This window comes from Pistacia vera, unplaced genomic scaffold (assembly GCF_008641045.1).
Source record: "Pistacia vera cultivar Batoury unplaced genomic scaffold, PisVer_v2 Contig412, whole genome shotgun sequence".
Classification (NCBI taxonomy): domain Eukaryota; kingdom Viridiplantae; phylum Streptophyta; class Magnoliopsida; order Sapindales; family Anacardiaceae; genus Pistacia; species Pistacia vera.
Window position 1 is genome coordinate 865,797 of NW_022196238.1, and position 23,755 is coordinate 889,551.

Genomic DNA, 23,755 nt, shown 5'->3' on the forward strand with positions numbered 1-23,755 from the left:
AAATATAAATTTGGGTAATAAAGTGATATTTTAAAAGTATGTGGGTGAAAAAGTGTTATTAAGCCATTATTTGGGTGGGAAAAAAAATCGATAATTATTTGAACCAACCACCGTGGGCCACTTATCACATTTGTAATTTCTTGGAACATTGAAAAGTTAGTGCATGGAATGGGAAGCGGCATTAATTATCAAATTTTGGAAGATCAAAATTCACTCAAAATAAGTTACAACGTTGATTGAGGGGACTATCAACCGACCTAGCAGTTGAAAAGCTTCTCCAGCATATATAAAGTCACAACAGATTCACCCCTGGTAACTTCACAAAATGGCAAGGGATTGCAGAAGGAAAGTACAACCCTGTAAATCAAAGTCTTTGGCTGAGACATCACCACATTTCTTCAAGGTTATCCTTCCCTCTACACTTGAAGAGAAGAAACTGGTAATTATAATTAGTTTTATGAAGAAATCTTGGTGGTTCTGTATGCCTTTGTTTCACAACCAACCTCTTTTAATTTCATCGATATTAGGCCATATCATGGTAACCTTTTCTTTGTGACTGCAGGGGATTCCAGAAAGGTTTGCCAAAAAGTTTGGGGATGAACTTTCTTCTGTCGCGATGCTCGCCATTCCTGATGGACATGTTTGGCCAGTGGGATTGACAAGAGAAGGGAGTAAATTTTGGTTCCAGGATGGTTGGAATGATTTTGTACAGAATAATTCAATCTGTGCTGGATACTTCTTGGTTTTCAAATATGCAAAGAAATCAATTTTCCAGGTTTTAATTTTTGACAAGACAGCTTGTGAGATTCACTATCCATATAATGCACCTGCCCAGATCTCAGCCCTCCAGGATGGAATACAAAATAAGCCAGAAAGCAAGAAGAGCAAAATAGAAGACATGCCACAGAAAGGTGATGAGTTTTTGCATTTATTTGAAGAAAGTGGAATCTACATTACTGGAAAACATAAACTTCTTTCAAAAGAAGAGAAAGAAAAAGCCATCAACATTGCTAGATTCTTTAAACCAAAACATCCCGCATTTATGGTTTTCTTGCGAGCTCCTAAAATTATTCATCCGGTGAGCTTCTGATCTTGAAGTTTCTTCAATAGCCTTTGAAACATTCTTGCTTAGTAATTCAAAAACTGTTATTTTTTGGCTTGATTTGCAGACTGTGCCTGCTAAATTTGTCAACAAGTACTATAGAGAAAATGCTAAGTTCATCAAAGTACAATCTTCTGATGGAAGAGAGTGGCTTCTCAACAACACAGGGATATATCGTGGGCAACTTCGTTTAGGAAATGGATGGGCTAGGTTTTCAAATGAGATGAATTTGAAGGCAGGAGATATCTGTGTGTTTGAGCTTATGAGGGAGAAGGACTTTGTTCTGAAAGCCTCAATTTTTAAGATTTGAAATTGTGATGTGTATCATTTTCTGAAAAGAATAACTAAAAATGGGGATGATAGAATTCTTGGAAAATAATAAAAATAATAAAAAAGTTCGTAATATTTTTATCATTTTATATAATCTAGGGGTTGAGATATCAGTTTTATCTTCCCAAATCAGGATTTTTGCTCTCTCGATTACAGAGAATCAAGTAGAGACAAGGCAATTGATCTTAATAAGACCTTGTTGAATAGGAGGATTACCCTCTTCTATAAACCAGTAGGCTTGAGTGCATTTAGTCAGTGTGGGACTCCAACACTCATCCTCACGGTCAAATCCATATGTTAGGTCATGCTACTCATATGTTGAGGTGGGTCTAACTTGAATGAAAGGATTACCTTCTCTAGTAAACTTGAGCGTGTCTAGTCTATGTGGGATTCCAACAATAGTGTCAGTCTGTCAAATGGCTCTTCTTAGCAGGAGAGCTGACCTAGCATGTAAACTGAATGGCAGAGACACCCTCACATTTCTTCAAAGTGATTCTCCCTTCCACCCTTCAAGACAAGAAGCTGGTAAATTATCTCAACTTTTATTCTTTCTTTGCTCTGCAGTTTGGTTAGAAAGAGAAAAAGGTAGAATCTTCAGTCTTACTAACACTTTTGGGGAATTTATGGTCTTGGAAGTTTCTTAGCAAACAAACTGAACATATTAGCACTTTTGTTTTGGTGTTGCATGCAAGAACCCGCAAACAAATGATGCTGCATTATATCTTGAAATGCTTAGGACAATGCCCTGTTGTTCTGTCCTGTACCTCAAATCCCAGTTTTTTTGTTTTCTTTAGTTTTTGGGATTAGATAGTAAATGATTTTGCATGTTCCATTATAATATCTAGCTAGAGTGCTAAACTTTTCAATGTGTGTATCGTTTCCCTGTGAATCAGTGTAAATTTCTAGTTGGTGATTAATTGCATGAGCTTGTGAAACTATGAAAAAATATACCTAATGTGTTTAGACGCAAGTCTTCTGGTTACTGCCTAAAATGTATCCAACTTTACTTGAATAAATGCCGAAGATTCCAGTGAATTTCTTGAGGAAATTTGGGAATGAACTTTCTGATGTTGTTACACTGAAAGTTCTGAATGGTCGTGTTTGGTGAGTAAGGTTGATAAGAGATGAGAGCAGGACTTTTTTACATGATGATTGGCATAACTTTGTTCAATATCATTCAGTCTCTTCTGGATACTTTCTCGGTTTTCAAATATGACAAGATTTCAATTTTTTGTGTTCTAATGTCTGTTTGATATGTCTGCTTGTGAGATTGACTATCCATTTAATGGTTAAGAACCAACCTTTGACTGAAGGAAATCAGTACTTCAGGATGATGAAATTGATACTGAGGACTCTGTTGAGGTAAGGGACTTCATTCCTCCAAATCCCCCTTTTAGCTCTTAGAGGAACAAAGTTTTTAATGAATGTCCAAGGAATTGCTCGTCTAGAAAAATGTCCAGTCCACCAACGGAGAATCAGGCTAAGTCCCCTTTTGGATCAGCTTTGGGAAACAATAGGAGTCAGAAATGTGCTACTACCCTTAAAAAAAAAAAAAAAAAAAAAAATTGCTGGAAACTTTTCCCCTTTTTTTTCCGTGAATGGTTTATTGTTTCTGGTTCTAACTATAGTTCATTGATTGTAAAAGGCTAGGCTAGCATTATTTTTAGTTTTTCACTGTCCCTTGGGGTAGATAAAAGATGGAAAATGGATCTTCTTTCATGATGGCTGGCATGACATGACTTAGTTGAATATCATTCAATTGGGGTCGATAGTACTTATCGGTTTTCAAATACAGAAAAGTTTCAAATTTTTCAGTTGCAATATAAGTTTTCTGCTTGTGAGATTAGCTCTCCATATGATATTGAAGCACCAGAAAACTGGGAAAAGGCCAAGAACCATGATGAGATTGAACTTTTCACTGAATCTGTTGTGATAGTGGTTTTCACTACCCCAAAACTTCCTTGTTTCCTTTTTGAAAAACTAGAGTTTTTGATGAATCTCTGAGTATAGGGTTTTCTAGCCAAATGTACACTCACACATTATCACAGAATCTGGATAAGTCCTTTTAAGAATGCTCAGAATGTGATTGGAAGATGGTTTCTGAATCTCAGTGTACTTCGGTGCTAGAAAAAGGTTTGTTTATGCTGAATGGTTGTTTTAAAAGAGCGAGAAAAACCTTACAGGCATAGTAATCTCTCAAGTGATGTATGGCTTTTTTTTTCTTTTTTTTTTTTTCTAACCAGACATAGGCATTGTGAAATCCTAAAAACAATAAAAATGCACCTTAATTCTACAAACAGAACAGCAAAACATCAGAGACAATGTGAAGATCCACACAGTAGAAGTCAATATGCAGTAAACCACATTTAAGCAAAATTCTGAGGTGAACCCTGTATAGATTTTGTCCCATCAAAGCTCTTTAAGCAGCTTTCTTTAATCTGCACAAAGGAAACCTAAAGTCTAAGTCTATACCTCTTTTTTTTTTTTTTTTTTTTTCTTTTAATAGGTATATATTTTTTATAGATTAATTAGTATATAAACCGAGATATATATATAGTGTTTGTATATAGAATAAAGAGTAGCGTAATCACAGTTGGAAAATCCTAGTTCTCCCAACCGTTGTATGTTTTAAACTCTAAACCTAAACGTATATACTTGAAGTGTGGCCATAATTTTCAACTCTGGTAAGTAACTGAACGATGCCTTGTACTGGAAGGAAAGCAAATCCCATTACACCAAATTCTTTGGGGGAGCCACCGTTACACTTTTTCAAGGTTATCCTTCCCAATAACCTGGCAGTGAAGAAGCTGGTAATTCACAGAAACTCAATTTTCTTATTCTTTGCTCCCCCTAGGTTATTTTTTCTGCTGATTAGTTTTCATATAAATATGCTCATCTCCGTTTGTCTATATTATATGGTTTTTCTTTTAGAAAACTAAGTTGTAAATTTAGGCCAAGAAGTTTCCATCTCCATTAGGGTGGAATTCAGCATGTGGGTGTGAAGAGTTCTGCTTCACAGTCAACCTCTTTTAATTTCATCATTATTAAGCTTCTTGTAATTAAATTCACTTTGTTTCCCTTGTTTATAGTATTTAATAACATCTATTACCAAAATCTGATTTATGTTACATTGGTTTGGTCATGTGTTTTAATTGCAGAATCACATTATTGGTTGTATAATTGTTATAGGGGTTTGTCTTCTTGTTTTGTCATGAAAGCACATAGTTGATAGATTTTCACTCAATTTTTATATCTATCAGCTAACATCTTCTGTATTACTGCAGGGAATTCCTGGAAACTTTGTCAGTAGGTTTGCAGATGAACTTTCTGCAGTTGCAAAGCTCAGTATTCCTAATGGTCATGATTGGCAAGTGACAATTGATGGGAAAAATATTTGGTTTCAGGACGGTTGGCACGACTTTGTTCAATATTATTCAGTCAGTACTGGATACTTTTTGGTTTTCAAACATGCAAAGAATTCAACTTTTGAGGTTCTTATTTTTGATAAGACTGCTTGCGAGATTCAATATCCATATAATGCTGAAGAAGCAGTAAATGATGTGGAGAACTCAAAATTTAGGCCACCAAGCAAGAAGTTTAAAATCGAAGAAATGGGAATCTACATTGCTGAAAAAAAATGGACTTCTTTTAATAAAACAAAGAAAGAGAGCAATTGATATCGCCAGATTGTTCAAGCCAAGGAACCCCTCCGTTCATGTTTATCTTCTGAGAGCATGGTGTAAGCGAATATACGGTAAGCTTTTAAATAAAATTGTGAGTTAACCACTTTTCCCACCCAAATAATGGTTTAATGACATTTTCCAATCCATAGACTTTTAAAATACCATTTTACTACCCAAGTTTATATTTAGGCGACGAACAGAGAGCAAACTTGGTTCAGACTATTAGGGCTTTTAAAAAAGGGAGACCGATGAGTATTTTGGTGGTGGAAGGTTAAATTTTAGTGGTTGAGATTTATCGAAATTTGACTTGGGAGGGGTGGCTATGCAAACTTTAATCGCTTGATTGGCAAAGTCGATCAGAATAGAGTTTGAAGAGTTTTGGTGAGTGATGATTGATGAAGAAAATGGTGGCAGTGTAGGATCGCAACGATCTTAGAATCGGAAATGGAATATAAATTTAGATAATAAAGTGATATTTTAGAAGTCTGTGGGTGAGAAAGTGTCATTAAGCTATTATTTGGGTGGAAAAAAGTTGTTTACTCATAAAAATGTGGTTGTGAATCCTCTCATATAGCGTTTGCTAATCTTCTTAAATGCAATTCCTTTTTGCTTGTGCAGTATGCATGTGCCGATCAAATTTGTTAACAAGTACATAAGTAGCAAAGCCAGATTTATCACATTACAAATTTCTAATGAAAAAGAGTGGCTTGTCCGAATCAAGAAGTTCAATACCGGAGGTTTTCGTATAACAAAAGGATGGGCTAGGTTTCTGAAAGACAATGATTTGAAGGGAGGAGATATCTGTATCTTTGAGCTGATGATAAGAAAGAAACACTACCTTACTCTGAAAGTTTTAGTATATCATGCAGCTATGAAGTTAACATGATTAAAATGTTATGAGTTGATAAGTTGTATTAGCTATTGCTTTCTCTTTCCAGTTTTTGCTACCAATATGATTTGTGTAAAGAGTAAACAACTTTTTCCCACCCAAGGTTTGCCTTAATGACACTTTTCCACCCAAAAAGTTTCAAAATACCACTTTCCCACCAGTATTTATATTCTGTTAATACCCAAAATACATTTCACTTTCTCAGCCGACGTTCGGAAAGTTACCAGGAGCTAGGTAAGAGGGTTTTTGTAGAGTGGAGATCGATGGATCAAATGGTGGTGACCGATTGAATATTCACCACTGGAATTAGCCAGAAAACAGCTAAGAACCGAAAACTCAAGCTTTGTGATGACCGAAAATAGGTGAGAAATCAGGTGCCGGAGTGAGAGGTGTCTTGTAGAGAGGAGATCGGAGGCTCAAATAGTGGTGACAGAGAGAATTTTTGCTCCAGAATAGACTAAAATCGGCTTTGTTTAGTAATAAAACATTAACTTTGAGTGAGAAAGTGGTATTTTGAAACTTTTTGGGTGGAAAAGTGTGATTAAGGCAAAACTCTTGTGTAAAAGGCTTCAATGCTCAAATACATTCATAATTTTCCAGGATATTGCAGATACCAGACATAGGGCCCCCGCATTGCGCGAGTATGTTTATTCAATGTTTTTAAAATAGATTGTAAACAAATTTATTCTAACAAAATAAACTAATTAGATTAAAACATATTAATTGTTAAATTATACAAAATTTAAAGTAAATCTAAATTTTATATATATACAAAGTTGCGTTAAGATAAAATTAATAATTGTACTTGTATAATTATTAATATCAATTATAGGTAGATGTTGTTAAATCATTCATCCAACTTGAGAAGATCACCTGAATATTATATGGTCTAATTATATTTTCAGGATCATCATCTTGTATAATTGATATTATTTTTGCAAATATGCCTTTGATATTTAATGTCAGTATTTTGTAGTGAATCGTGCATGATATTTAAAATCACTTGAATATTATCAAGATCAACTATTTAAATTTAAAATTTATTCTAACCTTCCGCAATTTTTGTAACTTATATTCATTTTCAAGTTGCGTTATGCGGGTATATTTATTATTATTATTTTTTTACATTATTATTGTTTTTTTTTTTGTCTTTTAAATATATATTTTATATATTGAAATTCATTTTATATTGAATTGATAATTAAAAAAATCAATAAATAAAATATCCACAAATTGAACTCAAAGCCTATATCATCATGGTTCTTCTCAAATATATCACCATTTAAAATCTGCAACCAAAATTTAAAAATTTGTCAAGAAAAGCAAAAAAATTTGTAGGATAACCCACTGGGTATTATTGATAAGTTTATATATCAATCAAAGAAAGAGAAACCTTGTTGAAAAATGTGAACTTTAAGCAAAAGACTTGCAGAGCCAAAGGAAAAAACTGATTTTGATTGTTGAGAAGAGAAAATAAATTATTTTTATTATCATTATTTTAGAAATTAAAAAAAAAATTAAGAATGTTGAGAAGAGAACTCACATAGAAAGCAATAATAACTCCAACAGTATAATCTGAAGGCAACTTAATTTAAGTATTAAAGAAGTCATGAAGATAAAGGTCATGTGACACATATCTATTTGCTGCAATTAGAATTGACCATCACCTATAACAAAAAAAAAAAAAAAAAAAAAAAACATTTAATGAAAGCATCATAAAGAAAGATGAAAACCCACAAATCAAACAAAAAAATCAATCCAAAAATCAACAAAAAGAGATCGAACAAATACAAATAAAACTACATATCAATATTTGCTTTCCTTTGTCATCGCTAAAATTGAATTATTTTTATCTGTGTGATGATAAAACAAATAGTTCGGCAGCAAAACTATAGCTATCCTAACTCATCATATAATATATCAAATTAAAGCCCTATTTTTCTAGTTTCCAAATATTCAAACTGCTCATCAATTAGATTTTTATTGAGTAAGTTATGACTAATTTACTACTAACTGTTCAATGAAAATCAAGAAATAGGGGAAACTGAAATGTATGTGATAATAAAAGGAATGGCTTGATAGTGGGACTACAGTTATCCAAATTAAGCGTGTAATACATCAAATTAAATCCCTATCTTTCTAGTTTCTAAAAATTCAAACCTCTCATCAATTGGATTTTTATTGAGAAAGTTATTATCAATTTACTATTGATTGTTCAGTGGAAACTGAAATGCATGTGATGATCAAAGGAATTGTTTGATAGTGGGGCTATAGTTATCCAAATTAAGTTTATAATATATCAATTTAAAGCCCTGTCTGTCTAGTTTCTAAAGATTCAAACCTCTCATCAATTGGAGTTTTATTGAGCAAGTTATGGTCAATTTACTATTGACTGTTCAGTGGAAGCCGAAATATGTGTGATGATAAAAATAATTGTTCGATAGTGGGGCTACAGTTATTCAAATTAAGTGTATAATATATCAAATTAACGCCATGTCTATCTACTTTCTAAAGATTTAAACCTCTCATCAATTGGAGTTTTATTGAGCAAGTTATGTCAATTTACTACTAATTGTTTAGTAGAAACCTAAATGTGTGTGATGATGAAGGAATGGTTCGTCAGTGGGGCTATAAAATGAATGGTTTACTAAAGCTACATGGTTCAACATGAAACATCAGTTGATATTTGTTAAATAAATGAAATTAGTTATATTCAACAACAATCTCTTTTCATGATATATGTATGCAACATAAAAAGATATCAACAAAAAAAGATAGAACAATTACAATTAAAACTACATATCAATATTTGTTTTCCTTTAAGGATAATAATAATAGTTTGGAATATTATAAATGATTTACTAAAGCTACATGGTTTAACAATAAACATCAGATGATATTTGTGACACAAATAAAATTTGTTATATTCTGCAACAACCTGTTTTCGATATATGTATGTAACATAAAAAAAATATCAACAAAAAACAGATAGAACAAATATAACTAAAACTACATATCAATATTGTTTTCCTTTGTAATCACTAAAATTGAATTAGTTTTATGTGTGTGATAATAAATGAATGATTCGGCTGCAAGACTATATGTATTCAAATTCATCGTATAATATATCTAATTAAAGCTCTATCTTTCTAGTTTCCAAAAATTCAAACCGCTCATTAATTGGATATTTATTGAGTAAATTATAGCTGATTTACTACTAATTGTTTAGTGAAAATCGAGAAACAGGGGAAGCCGAAATATGTGTCATGATAAAAGGAATGGTTCGGAAGTAGGGCTGAATTTAGCCAAATTGGTCTAGTTTCTAAATATTCAAACCTCTCATCAATTGGAATTTTATTGAGCAAGTTATGTTTAATTTACGACTGACTGTTCAGTGGAAACTGAAAGGTGTGATGATAAAAGGAATGGTTCGGCAGTGAGGCTACAGTTATCCAAATTAAGCGTATAATATACCAAATTAAATCCATGTATGTCTAGTTTCTAAAGATTTAAACTTCTTATCAATTAGAGTTTTATTGAGCAAGTTATGGTCAATTTACTACTGACTGTTCAATGGAAACTAAAATGTGTGTGATGATAAAAAGAATGGATGGGCAGTGGGGCTACAATTATCCAAATTAAGTGTATAATAAATCAAATTAAATTCCTATCTGTCTAGTTTTTAAAGATTTAAACCGCTCATCAATTTGATTTTTATTGAGCAAGTTATGGCTAATTTACTACTGACTATTTAGTGAAAATCGAGAAACAAGAGAAACTAAAATGTATGTGAGGATAAAAGAAATGGTTCAGCAGTGGGGCTACAGTTATCAAAATTAGGCGTATAATATATCAATTTAAATCCCTGTCTATCTAGTTTCTAAATATGCAAACCTCTCATCAATTAGATTTTTATTAAACAAGTTATGGTCAATTTACTACTGACTGATCAATAGAAGCCGAAATGTGTGTGATGATAAAAGGAATGGTTTGACAGTGGGGCTACAATTATCCAAATTAAGCATATAATATATAAAATTAAAGCACCGTCTATCTAGTTTCGAAAGATTCAATCCTCCCATCAATTGGATTTTTATTGAGCAAGTTATGGTCAATTTACTACTAATTGTTCAATGGAAACCGCAATGTGTATGATGATAAAATGAATAGTTTACTTGACCCAAATTTAAGGGATTGTCATATTAGCACTGATAAGAAATATTTCAAATAACACCTATTAATTGGAAAACAGACTCAGTCAAAATTAATTAATTTAACATATATACTCGCACATTAGTAGGACATAAACAATTAATCATTCATATAACAAATTAAAATACACGAATGCTTTTACAGAAAACATATTCAACACAAATGAACTATTTCTACTAATATAAATATGACACATACAATTCGGTTGACAATAGGATCATCCTCGATTTGATCTCAGTAAAGTACATGAACATTTCCTTGAAAACAAACATAACAAATTTAATCGATCTTTATGTTAAGATTGTTAAGGAACAATTATTCATTCGTATAACAATTATTACTTGAAAACAAAATCAACAAAAGTTAATTAATCTTCATATTAAAATTGTTAAGGAATACACTTACCGTTCGACAAGACTAATACAATTAATCATTCAAATAGATTGACCGAACAAAAACAATCATTCAACCAAATAATAACCGTTAAAATAGTTAGAAAATATACTTACACTTCGAAAAACGAATCAAAATAACAACTTATTTGACAATGTCAATAGAACATCTTTCCTTTATTCCATGCCAATTCATGAATATTTGACCTGTAAGCAACAACAAAAACATAAATAGATAAAAAAATCATCCTGTCTATCTAATTTCTAAATATGCAAATCTCTCATCAATTTGATTTTTATTGAACAAGTTATAATCAATTTACTACTAACTATTCAATGGAAGCCGAAATATGTGTGATGATAAAAGGAATGTACCCAGAACCGCCCTAATTTACATACTAATATGACATAATAATTTTCTATTCGAGTCAATTTTCGAAAGAAAATGTAAATTAGAGTTGATTATTGAAATTTTTGTTAATGAATTGTTATATTTGTTCGTATGATAAAGCATAAAATTCATGAAAGCCAGGTTCTGTTGATTCTTGTTGAACTTGGTGAAGCATTTATATATTTTTTTTATAAGAAATGGCATAAAGAAAACCAGCACGAGTGGTCAACTAAAACTCTTGAGTAATTTAGTGTATTACTCAAGAGTAGGGATGTGCAAAAGAACTGGTTAGAATTGAAACTGGTGGATACTCAGGGTTCCAATTCTTGTTCCTACCCGAAACCGATCCTCACAAGGTAGGTTTTGGTGCTAGAAATCAGGAACTAGGTACACAAGGTAGGAACCGATTTGGAACCAAGACTAAAACAATAAATAATTAAACAATGAGGGGTCATTATAAAACATAATTTTGAAGAAAAAATAGTAAGCATGAAGATGAATCACCAAAACAACACCACCACCAAAGAAGAAAAAGAACAAAATCAATATCATTCCAAAAGAGACACCATTTTTGTCTCACCTGGATTTCATATTCAACCACACCCTCAAGAATTTTCAATGGCATGTTATTCAATTCGAGCTATAGATAAAGGCTGAATTAGACAGAGGATCAAATAGGCAACTAAATTTTAGTTTAAAAAAGGGGAACAAATCTCACTAGAACGAGGTTCGGTTCAAATCGAGTGGAAGAGAGCGGTTTAGTGGCTTTTGGGAGTCCATTGCATCAAGAATATGGAGCAATAATGCTACAGACACTGACATTTTTACACTGAAATCTTGTACCAGCCTACGTGTCTAGTGATTCACACCAGCAAATTAGACACGTTTCACGTTATTAAATTTTTTTTCTAGTGAATGGCCTTCATCAAATATGGACGGTCGTTCACGTACATGGACTCCCATCCATATTATATGGACGGGGGTCCATTTACTACGGATGGGCATCTCCATTTAAAGGATGCCCGTCCATCAGTAAAATGGAATAATTTTTTTTTATAAAAATTAGGGATGACTATTCATAGGTTATGAACGGCTGTCACTAAATATTGGACGGGCGTTCATATTTTAATGGACGCCCATCCGTTAACAATTCTTTTTAAAAAATTAAAAAACATTTAGGGAAGGCCGTTCATCAGTTATGGACGACCGTCCCTTCATTTTGGATGGGCACTCGCAAATAAGGGACGCCCGTCCTTAATCTAAATATGAAAATTAAAAAAAAAAAAAAAAACTTTAGGGACGCCTGTCCATAAATTGTGGACGGGCATCCCTTACGTCTCTTGAAACAAAATTTTTCTTGAGGAATACAACAAACGACATGCTGCAGAAAACCCTGCTCAGCCACCCTTGCACTCAGTTTTTCTCTTCTTTTTGCTCTTTATATCTGTTTTCCTCTCTCCTCCTCTCAAACTTTAACATCGAGGATAGAAGTGTGCCGTCAAACATGAGTTATCAATTGCCAAGTTTGAACTCCCCCTAACAGTAAACAATTATGTCCCAAAAATATGTCTGTGAATAGGGGCGTCAAAAGTTTTGATCACTTCCATCCATGGTTTGTCAAGGATCAATACAAAACTTTTTGAAAGGTGATAAATTAAAAAAAAAAAAGGATCTCTAAAAGCCAAAATTCAAAATTCTTTCTACCATTGCATTTAGCCTCTGTTTGACAGTCTCTCAACTTGCGTTTAAGTCTTCCACTAATGGGAGTACTAGCTAACTTTCTCAAAGTAGACCCCTAACAATTTACCAGGTTATTGTCATCATCTTGATTCTCTTGCATCCCAAAGTCGATCAAGCACATTGCCCTACACTCAAACAACCATTCAAAATATTAGAGAACCGTAGAAACAAAGAGCCCCAAAACTTAAGAGAGGATCTATTGTAGTTCGTGAAGAGGTTGAGAAGGAAAGGGAAATGATGTAGTTAGGTGATGTATTGCGTGAAGAGAGAGCTCAAATGAAACTCTCATAGGCTAAATATCAGCTTGAAGAAAAAAATGCCGCTGTTGATAAACTGAGGAGTCAACTTGAAGCTTTTATGGGAACCACACGTTAGGGACGTCGGACGGGCGTCTTTTTTTTTTTTTTTTTTTTTTTTTTTTTATTTTTCATATTTACATTAAGGACGGGCGTCCCTTATTTGCGGGCGCCCATCCAAAATGAAGGGACGCCCGTCCATAACTGATGAACGGCCGTCCCTAAATATTTTTTATTTTTTAAAAAGAATTGTTAATGGACGGGTGTCCATTAAAATATGAACGCCCGTCCAATATTTAGGGACAGCCATCCATAACCTATGAACGGTCATCCCTAATTTTTATAAAAAAAAAAAAATTATTCCATTTTACTGATGGACAGGCGTCCTTTAAATGGGGACGCCCGTCCGTAGTAAATGGACCCCGTCCATATAATATGGACGAGAGTCCATGTAAGTGAACGGCCGTCCATATTTGATGAACGGCCGTTCACTAGAAAAAAAAATTTAATAACGTGAAACGTGCCTGGTTTACTGGTGTGAATCACGGGACACATACGCCAATACAAGATTTCGGTGTAAAAATGTCAATGTCCGTAGCATTATTGGAGTATGAAGATTGATTGGGCCCAATGACCTTTTTAGCAAACCAGGAATATATCGAACAAAGAGGTATCTAAGTTGCTCATTGTTTCAAGCTTGGTGAGAGGGAAGAGAATACGGACCACTCCATTCGAAGTGTCTCAGAAGGCTGTTGCACCACGGCAGCAAAGCGAACAACTAGAACTGCAGTCACAATTATAGGTTTCACCATTCTTTGTGTTGGCTAGCGTGCGGAGCTCTCTGTATTTTATCATCAATTTCAATTTATTTATTTTTTGCATCAAATTTGTGCGCCCATTTGGGGATTAGCTACAGATCTTGAAAATGGTTTCAGGGTGTTTTGGTTTATGGTTTTTGATTGGTTGTTCCGGGTTTTGTTCTTAACAATGCTATAGTTACCGAAAAACATATACTGAATTCACGCACCAACAGACATAGTACCATCCTCTTTTCTTAAAAAAAAAAAAATTATAATTAATGGACAGTCATGATGGTGTCATGTCTATCGATGCGTGAATTCGATATATGTTTTTCGATAACTGTGTATTTCATCTAACATGTTCCAATAGATATTATGACGAGATGATGGATAGTGAATTTGCATGAGAAGACTTTACCGATCGGTGGCTAAAAGCAAATAATTAAGATTGTAAGAAAGGTACTTGTCATATTTGAACAATACCATATTTGTGCAATTACTTGGTTTATTGATCTTGTAAAGAATTTCGTAACCCTGAGGATTAGATAAGCTTCAATGTGGGTCTGGATACCTTAGATGCCTAAAAAAGATTAAAAAATAAAAATAAAAATTAAGGGTTTAGTGTATGACTATTACTCATCTGCTTCATGTCGCAATTTAAGCAGATTAATGAGTGAGTCATGCCAATGTCGAATTATTTATCACTGAGTTCAACCGTCGAATTGTTCAACTGTAAGTTCAAATTTTATACTAGAACCAGAAAATACTTCAAAATTCACATTGCTTAATAACATTGCAAGGCCTCAAAAATCATATTGCATATATGAGCAGGAGTAAATGAAGCAGGCTTGATGGAATCTATACTTAATCCCACTTTAGAACTTTAAAAAGGAGGGGGGAAAAAAACCTCCTATGAATTTGGCTCATGATACAAAGAATATTATTATCCTATAAACAGATGTTAGGATTATTTTAGAATTAGGATAAGTGTGTTAAGTCTTTTATTATTATCTTTTATAATTATCTTTTATAATTATATTATTATCTTATTAGGATAGAATTAAGATTATCTTATTATCCCTTTATAATTAGAGTCCTTTTGGGAGTCAATAGATTCAAGTGTAAGGCTATATAATAGCCTAAATCTAAATTGTGGGAATCAATAAAGAATTTTATCAATTAATCTCTCTATCTTTTGTTCTTGGAGGTCTCTTTTCCTCATATAAACAGATCATATCCCAAACCCTATGAACAGATAACTGACGCAAATGATATTCCCTCTAGCACGACTAAATCCTAGTCCAGGACTTGCAATTCATCTTAAACAAGCTCTAGTCTTTTTGTAGCCATCTGCCTCTCATTTCATCTCCAAGGAAGAAAAACTAAGGGCTCAAGTACCAGGCAAAAGGATATAGATCCAAATTTTAGCCGCTGACTACAATCTCGTGAATCATATCACTGACATTTGCATCCTTGGATCTCACTACTAGTTTCATTGCAATGTCCTTTGGACCATCGACTCTAAATTGCAACCGCACGAGCACCTTTACGTTGCCATTGAAAACATCAGATAATAGACGTGTGTGACCTTGAGTTGTTTGGTACAACCTCCGTGTCTTGGAGAACACCAACAAAGAAAAAGGAAAGTAGCATGATATCAGCTTCATGGAAATCAGAGTGACAGATGATAGATATGTAAAATTCATTATTAAATGGAAATGGATTCTTGCATTTTATGTGATGGCAACACGATATAATGAAGGGAGCAAATATCTATCACCCCAATCTCTTTTATCAAAAAGACTAAGGGTTCACTTTTTTTTTGGGCAAAACTCTAATAAAATGAGCTTCAAAATGATTTCCTTAACTAATATCCTACAAGTAGATATTTGTAAGAATAAACTGACCTCACAAGGCTACCTGCCAAGAAGGCTAATGACAGCACTATTAGCTTCAGTCAGGCTTTCACTTGGGCCAAGGCCATACTTATCGACTCGCTCAAAATCTGGACCCATGCTTTCCCATGCATTCCTGAAATTGGAGATGGGCACTTTCATCATTTAATCAGAAGGTCCTCCAACTGGTATTCATCTTCCACACCATCATCCTCTGCCTCACCAGTGCTTGGATCAACCTAGTCACATCACCCAAACATTTAATAAACGAAAGCTTCTAAAATATTTTGTTTGCTTGATAGTTAATACCTAGCAGTATGACAGTATGACTCTTTTCAAACATTGTTTTAAAGTTGTAGGTGATTTTACCTTTGAGACCATAATGGTAACACTATAGTCATCGTGCTAGTACAATCTAGCATGCAAGACTGAATATGAGATTCTTCAAAGAAAGCAAAAGTCACTAATTGGTAAAATACCTATAACCAAATTTCATTTTATGACATGTAATCAATGAGCCCAAATGAAAAGGATGACACTTGTAAATAACAATGTTCTGATCAACTCTAAAGAAGCTTCTCCAGAAAAAAAAATGATGTGAGAGTATATGCAACACTTCTTTAGGGATAAGGACAGAATTTTCACCTTTTTAACAATAAATCTGATGGAACTCCTTATCAATCTTACTCAACCATTCAACAGAATATGCAAAAATGGAAAAATAAAAATAAAAATAAAGAACAATGTAATTTTGAATCAATTCAGTATTATATTAATGGAATGGAAATAACAATCACTAGGACAATTAGCAAGTACAATGAACAAGGAAAGTAACAGATAGTCCCAGCAATTCGAGGAGTTGGGGGCCTCCTTTGATGACTCTTAATAATCTTTGTATCTTCCTAAACTCATACCTCTCTTTTATACATATCCTTTAAAACGGAATTATTCCCCTCACTAACCAATTGATTCTTCACACACTAATAACCTCTAACCAACCTCCACTAACACACATGCACTCTGACTCCTTTTTACCCATATGCCCTTTATATTGGTACACCTTCTTAATAGGAGGTCTATAAACCCCCCCCCCCCCCCCCCCCCCCCCCCCCCCCCCCCCCCCCCCGCCTTTTTCTTGAAGAGCCACCTTGTCCTCAAGGTGGAATTGAGGGAACTAAAGCTTGATGGTGTCATACGCATCCCATGTGGCTTCAAAAGGGGCTAGGTCTTTCCATGTAATAACGACTTCTTGAGAGTCATCCACTAATGTGTGGACTGCCAATACTGATTCCGGTTGCACCAGTAGTTCCATGTCTTTAGTGAGAAAGGATGGAAAGGGTTGGATGAGAACCGCGCTGTGCAAGCTATGCTTAAGCTGTGATACATGAAAGACGAGGTGGATCTTGGCAATTGGTTGTAGCTCCAGTTTGTAGGCGACCTGTCCAATCTTCTCTAAAATGGGAAATGGTCCATAAAAGCATGGGCTCAGCTTCTCATTGAGTTTAGTGGCCAAATATTTAAATCGGTATGGCTGGAGCTTTAAAAACACTTGGTCCCCTAGTTGAAAAGTGACATCCCGACGGTGTACAGCAACATGTGTCTTCAAATGGTCCTAGGCGACGGTTAAATTATGTTTTAGTTTAGCCAAAATAGAGTTACGTTCTGCCATTTGCTGGTTCACTTCTTCTACCAAGGATGGACAGTTGGTGAAGCGGAGAAGAGTGGGTGGATCCCTGCCATAAAGTGCTTTGAATGGTGTCATTTTGGTGGAACTGTGGTATGTAGAGTTATACCAAAATTCTACCCAAGCCAACCACCATGGCCACTATTTAGGTTGATTACCACAAAAGCATCGTAGATAAGCTTCCAAACAACGGTTGATGACCTCCATTTGGCCGTCAGTTTGAGGGTGATATGCTGAACTGAATTTTAGCTTGGTGCCAACTACCTTAAACAATTCTTGCCAAAATTGACTGATAAACACCTTATCTCGGTCAAATACAATTGACTTTGGGAAGCCATGAAGTTTCACAATTTCAAAAATAAAGAGAGTAGCCACATCCTTGGTCGTGTAGGGGTGACACAAGGGAAGAAAGTGATTGTATTTAGTTAATATGTCCACTACCACCATGATAGTTCCTGACCTTTGGCTTTGGGTAACCCCCCTATAAAATCCATACTAGTATCCTCAAACGCCTACGTGGGATAAGTAAAGGTTGGAGTAGCCTTGCTAGTTTAAAGGCTGATTGTTTATTCAACTGACAAATAGAGCACTTTTGCACATACTCTTGAACATTCCTCTTAATTCCCTCCCAAAACACTAGGTTTGTCACCCTCTTAATTGTTCTGAAAAAGCCAATAGTCTCCACCTCCTGGACTATAGTGAAATTCATATAACAACTTAGGAATAAACTTAGAGGATTTCGGTAATACCAACCAGTTTGTGGAGAGGAGACAGCTACGGCGAAATATATAGTTTGGTCGACTATTGGGATCATATAGCAAGTCTTGATAGTTTGGAGCTTTGCATCCTATTGTGCTTCAGCGGCAAGATCATCAAATTCTGAGAAGGTCACAACAAACATAGTAGCCAACTAAGTGTCTTCTCTTCTGGATAGGGCAACGGCCACCTGATTAGAGTTGTCTGGTTGGTAGACCTGGCAAAACGGGTTCAGACCCGCCAGTCGACCCTAAACCCAGGGAAAAAATATAGGCTACGGGTCCTTAACATTTGACCTGTTTTGTTTTGATTCGTACCTGGCCCGACCCGTTTAGTCAATGGGTTAGATCGGTTTACCCATTGGTGCCTGCGGGTACTCGTTTTTTTTTTTTTAAATCCCTTTTCAATTTTCAAGTTTTCATTCATCCCAGATTCCCAAATCGTGAAACCCAAATCCCTAACCTTTCTCTCAAACTCAGTCTCGCATCTCATCAACCTTTCCTTAAACTCAATCTCTCATCACTCATAACCCTTCTCTCATCCCAAATCGTGACTAAAAAGGGTACTCCACTGTCGTTGGCACTGTTTCCCATGTCTCCACTGTCCACTCTCCTGTCTTCACTTCTCATCAGCCATCGTTTGCACTCTACAATCTCCATTGTCGTCGCATCAAGGTATGTGCATCAGTATCACTCTTGTATTTTACTCGTTTGAATCGGATCATGATTTGTGCTAGTTCATAAGAAATGGTGATGGTTTTGTTATTTCTATGATTCTTTTTTAGCTGTATGTCTCTAATCTCCTGGATCTTTGTATTGGTCATTCATAACTTGATGTCTGATCTGATTACACCACATCATAAATAATAGTGTTCATTTTGTGATGGTCTTCATTAAAGACGATTCTGTTCAACATTAGCTTTAGATTGCATCTCTCTTCTATGTTTCTCTGTTTATCAAATCCAAAAGAGCAAAATTGAGACTCTGTAGTTTGTAGGTTGTATCCTCAGGTAAATAATGCCTAGAACAGCTAGCTCTCCCAAAGAGGCCATTTATTTTGTGTATTTTACTATACTTAAGAGTAAAGGAATTGTTTTAAATTATTGCTATTTGATTATGCAATATTCAAAGACAGATTGTTATTGTATGCTATTATTCTCTTGAGAACTGAGTTAGAATATTGAAAGATGATGTTTGCTACTGCTAGTTTAAACTCCATAATAATAATTAAACTCCATGAGAGGTCTTTGGATCATATCTGACAGTGGCATTGGAAAGTGATAATGTCATGGTTTGTAAAATATTTGTTCAATCCAATACTATGCTTCTGATTATAATTAAATTTTGAATGATAATATAAATGGATAGATGATGGCCGTGGGTGGGCATAGATTCTCTTCTCTGCAATTTATTCATGGATATATCTTGACATGTCCTTTTCTTATTTGTCCATGTTCTTGCTGATAGATTTTATCATTTACATACTATTTTGTAAATGATGATGTGAATGCTGATTCGAATGATGATCTTGATGTGCCGTTAAGTAATATGGGGATTGCGGAATCAAGAGGCTCTACCACCCCCACTGTCACTGTGAGATGAACATTTGCTGGCAAAGAATATTTGTTGTTGAACAATGCCAAGTCAAGTTAAATTTATCTTTATGTATTTGTATTTGTAATTTTGTATTTTATGTTATTGACTAAATGTGTTTGTTTATGTGTATTAGTGATTATGTATTTGTTTAGTTTGGTTGGTATTTGTAATTTTGTATTTATGTTATTGACTCATTGTGTTTGTTTATGGGTATCCTAGTTAGTAAATACGGGTACGATAAAAAAAGGGTATGGGAATTTTACGAGTATAATACGGCAAACGATGAAAAATATGTTTATAAAAATTCGGCCATAAAATTCGGATATGGAAAAAATACGGTACGGGTATATACGGGTTTAATACGGTGCATTATTAATAATACATTTTGAAAAATACGGCAATATCAATCTTAGTTTTAACACTTTTATGAACTACTTGGTTAAAATCAATATAACATTTCAAATGCAAAGTATTCAATTAACTAATAACACAAATACACAATATATAACTGATATTCTAATTATAGTCTCCAGACTCAAACACAATATTTAGCCAAGATTCAACTATAGTGTCAAACCAAACACATAAGTCATAACAAAACCAAAATTCAAAGTCGAATTAGAGCTCCAAACAAATAAAATACTCAAATAATACAACCAAGATTCAAATTATAGTTTATAACAAAAACTCACAAAGTACATAAACAACAATAAGTCAATAGCAACTCAAAAAAGAGCATCATCCAACCAAGCAATGTCATCATTATCCATTAAGTCATCCATGTAACCCTCAACTGTCGGTGTAGAATTAGCATCTTCGTTCATATGAATTTCTTCATATTCATAGTCTGGAAGCTCCCCCAATTTCTCAAGATCTATAGGTTCCATGTCACGACTCATCGTGGAAGTGAATTTATCCATCATCATCGTGTTCATCCTCACATACACAAGTGTGTCTAGCATTTCATGTGACAACCTATTCCTTTTTTTTTTTTTTTTTTTTTTTTAGCAGCTTGAAAGGCACTCCAATTTCTCTCACATGATGAAGCGCTACAAGGTTGACTCAGAATTCGAATGGCATATTTCTTGAGCATAGGAAGATCATCCCCATTGTAATCCCACCATATTCCTACAAATGACATAAAAAGCTTTCTTGAATATAAAGAGAGAAGCAATGTACAAAAAAGATATTGAAATTTTTTAAAACACTTACAAGGATGACTTGTTTGTAACATCGTTTTTGCCATTGCAGTCAATAAGGTAGCTGGCCTACTACGATACAATTGAACCTCTCTCATAAATGGATGCTTTTCTTCTATTGGAAGCAGGTTTTCATGAATAAAATTGATGTCATCTTTCATCTCCCTATCCTCTCTAAAATTTTGTGAGAAAAAGTAAGATGGATTGAGAAAGGCAACTGCAGCATGTATAGGATGAATGATGTTGTTGACCCGACAATTCTCAAACAATTCCCAAATTCTCCCATACTTGCTTGCCTCACTATTACATCTTTCTTTGATTGCAACTTTTGCCCTCATCATTGCTTCATATAAGTAACCAGCAGTAGATCCATCACTATCAACCAAACAAAGAACTCGAACCAAGGGTCAATAGTTTTTATAACCTCCCTTCCTCTAGCCCAAAAATCACTTTGAACAATTTTAGTGACCCTTTTACTTGATTCGGTCTTACAATAATCGAAACCCCTCCATTCAGACGAAGCAACAAAGAGTCGAAGTTCATTCTCCAAATCCAACACAGATTGAAGCATTAAAAAATTTGAAGCAAATCTTGTGGCACAAGGTTGTCTAAATTGTCTATCTTTGGTGAACTCTTCATTACTGCATGAAGAACTATGTACCGTGTCATGAACATAACTACTATTCTTGCTTCATCTGTGGCAACTCTTACCCAATTAACTTCTTCATATATATCTTTCAAAAGAACCTGAATTCCATGAGCAACACACCTCGTCTTATACATTCGAGGATACAATCCAATGAGCATGTCACTAACAGATGTGAAATTCTACCATTATCAGTTATGAATTGCACAACATGTTCTTGTCCAATTAATTCAATCACAGAAACAACAATTTATTTCAAATAAATCCCAGTTTTTCTTTCTCGAGAAACATCCAATGATTTTATAACAATGCACTGCTAGGTGAATATGCCACAAGATTAATGAAAGATTGGTGCCTTATATAAGTCCATATATCAGACATTATAGTGCAACCAACTCCAGATGTATCCCAAGAACGCTTTACCATAGCAACATACTCATCAACACCTTTTCTAGATTTGGGAATTAACTTAGTTCGAAGAGTTGAATAAGATGGAAGCTTGTATGCTGCAGCATATTCAGCCACTGCCTTAACAAATTCTCCAAAAGCACCAGTTTGAACAACATTAAAAGCGATATTATTCACCACAAAACACTTGGCAAGCATTTTATCAACAAATTCATTGTCTTTTTTCTTATTCATTTCTAGTAAAGATGCTTGACTTTGACATCTTCGGCTACCCTTAGAAAGTGGTGAAAATGGTGAATCTGTTTCCTCCTCATGATCATTAGAGTTTAAAGCAGTAGAAGAACCGGCTGAACTTTTTAATTTTTTGTTACTTCCACTTCCAGACATAGCTAAGAATGCACATGCTTGTGTGTCATGATTGACTTTACTACAAATCTCAACATCATGGCCAGCAATTCCCGACAAGTGTGCTTTAATTCTGTAAGCCCCACCACTAAATACTTTTTGACAGAATTTACATTTCCATTTATTCCCTTGGAGCTCCTCAACATGCTCCCAAATTTTATCTTTTTTTCATATCATATTGTTTTGAGTATGTATTTACAAGAGCATAAAAGAGAACATCATCAAATACAAAAGGAAAAAAGATTGATAAAAATTAATACTAAGTAGTAGCTTCTTTTCACATTTAATTTCTTCTTTTTAATCATCACTTTTTCTTGCATTCATTTAAAAGCAAAACTAGGCAATCAAATACAAATACAATCAAATACAAATACAATCAAATATAAATATGTTATTTCAAACAATGGAAATGATTTTATTGATTAAATCAGAATCAAGAATTACTATAACTTATGCCACGAGTTTATTGATTAAATCATAACCAAGCCACTTATTTATGATAAGCAAACCTAAAATACTAATAGGAATAAGGGAAATCTATACCCGAAACTTTACCCTAAAAAAAAAAAATTGAAGCCAAAACAATTGGAACCACTCAGTCAATGAAGATAAAATGGCAACCTATTCTCGCCCACCCAATATAAATGCCAGATTCTCCTTAGAAAAAATTGGAGAATGATAATGCATACACCAAATTCTTCATGTTTTGGCAAATTGATTAAGTTAATTATGCTATAGTAGTACTGGTCCTTGTTAAGTTAAATAATTAGCTATATCTAATTCTTCAGTTATTTTTTGAAATACGAATATTCTATTCTCTTTGTTTTACTAAATTCTAATGCATAAATTTTATGTTGTTTTGGTTTTAGGAAATTGAATCAAATGATAAACTCGCTGAAGAGCTTAAGCAACAGGTGAAAGAAATGTTAATTGCTTCTACGAGTGATCTAGCAAAGAAAGTTTGTTTGATTGACTCTATCTATCGTCTTGGTGTGTCATATCACTTTGAAACAGAAATTGAGGAACAACTAAATCAAATTTTTGTAGCACAACCTAACCTTGCAGATGATAATGATTATGATCTCTACACTATTGCTCTTCTATTTTGAGTTTTTAGACAATATGGCTTCAAGATGTCTTGCGATAAGTACCTCTTAATTTGTATCAACGCATGAACATCGTATCTATGTGAACTATAGAATGTGCACAGTTCACTCGATATAATTGTTTGCATTAAGTCAGGACCCCAGACATATTTATATTCATTTTAATTAATTAATTAACCAACCCTTTTTTTTTCAGTTTGCTTGATCCCTTTTACTTACTGGCTTT

The 23,755-nt window shown here is 34.1% G+C and overlaps 2 protein-coding genes and 1 pseudogene across 2 annotated transcripts; 2 read left to right on the plus strand and 1 right to left on the minus strand.

Annotated features, from left to right (window-relative positions):
- The first annotated feature begins 325 nt into the window (after positions 1 to 325).
- LOC116142584 (B3 domain-containing transcription factor VRN1-like) lies at positions 326 to 1,412 on the plus strand. Its single transcript, XM_031428017.1, has 3 exons — positions 326 to 439; positions 563 to 1,078; positions 1,170 to 1,412. Exons 1-3 carry the CDS (start codon positions 326 to 328, stop codon positions 1,410 to 1,412), a joined length of 873 nt encoding a protein of 290 aa, XP_031283877.1.
- A 2,719-nt stretch (positions 1,413 to 4,131) lies between these two features.
- On the plus strand, positions 4,132 to 6,001 carry LOC116142585 (B3 domain-containing transcription factor VRN1-like). The gene is made up of 3 exons (XM_031428018.1): positions 4,132 to 4,242; positions 4,717 to 5,027; positions 5,734 to 6,001. Exons 1-3 carry the CDS (start codon positions 4,132 to 4,134, stop codon positions 5,999 to 6,001), a joined length of 690 nt encoding a protein of 229 aa, XP_031283878.1.
- Positions 6,002 to 15,259: 9,258 nt separating this feature from the next.
- Positions 15,260 to 17,042, minus strand: LOC116142586 (annotated as a pseudogene).
- Positions 17,043 to 23,755: the final 6,713 nt, after the last annotated feature.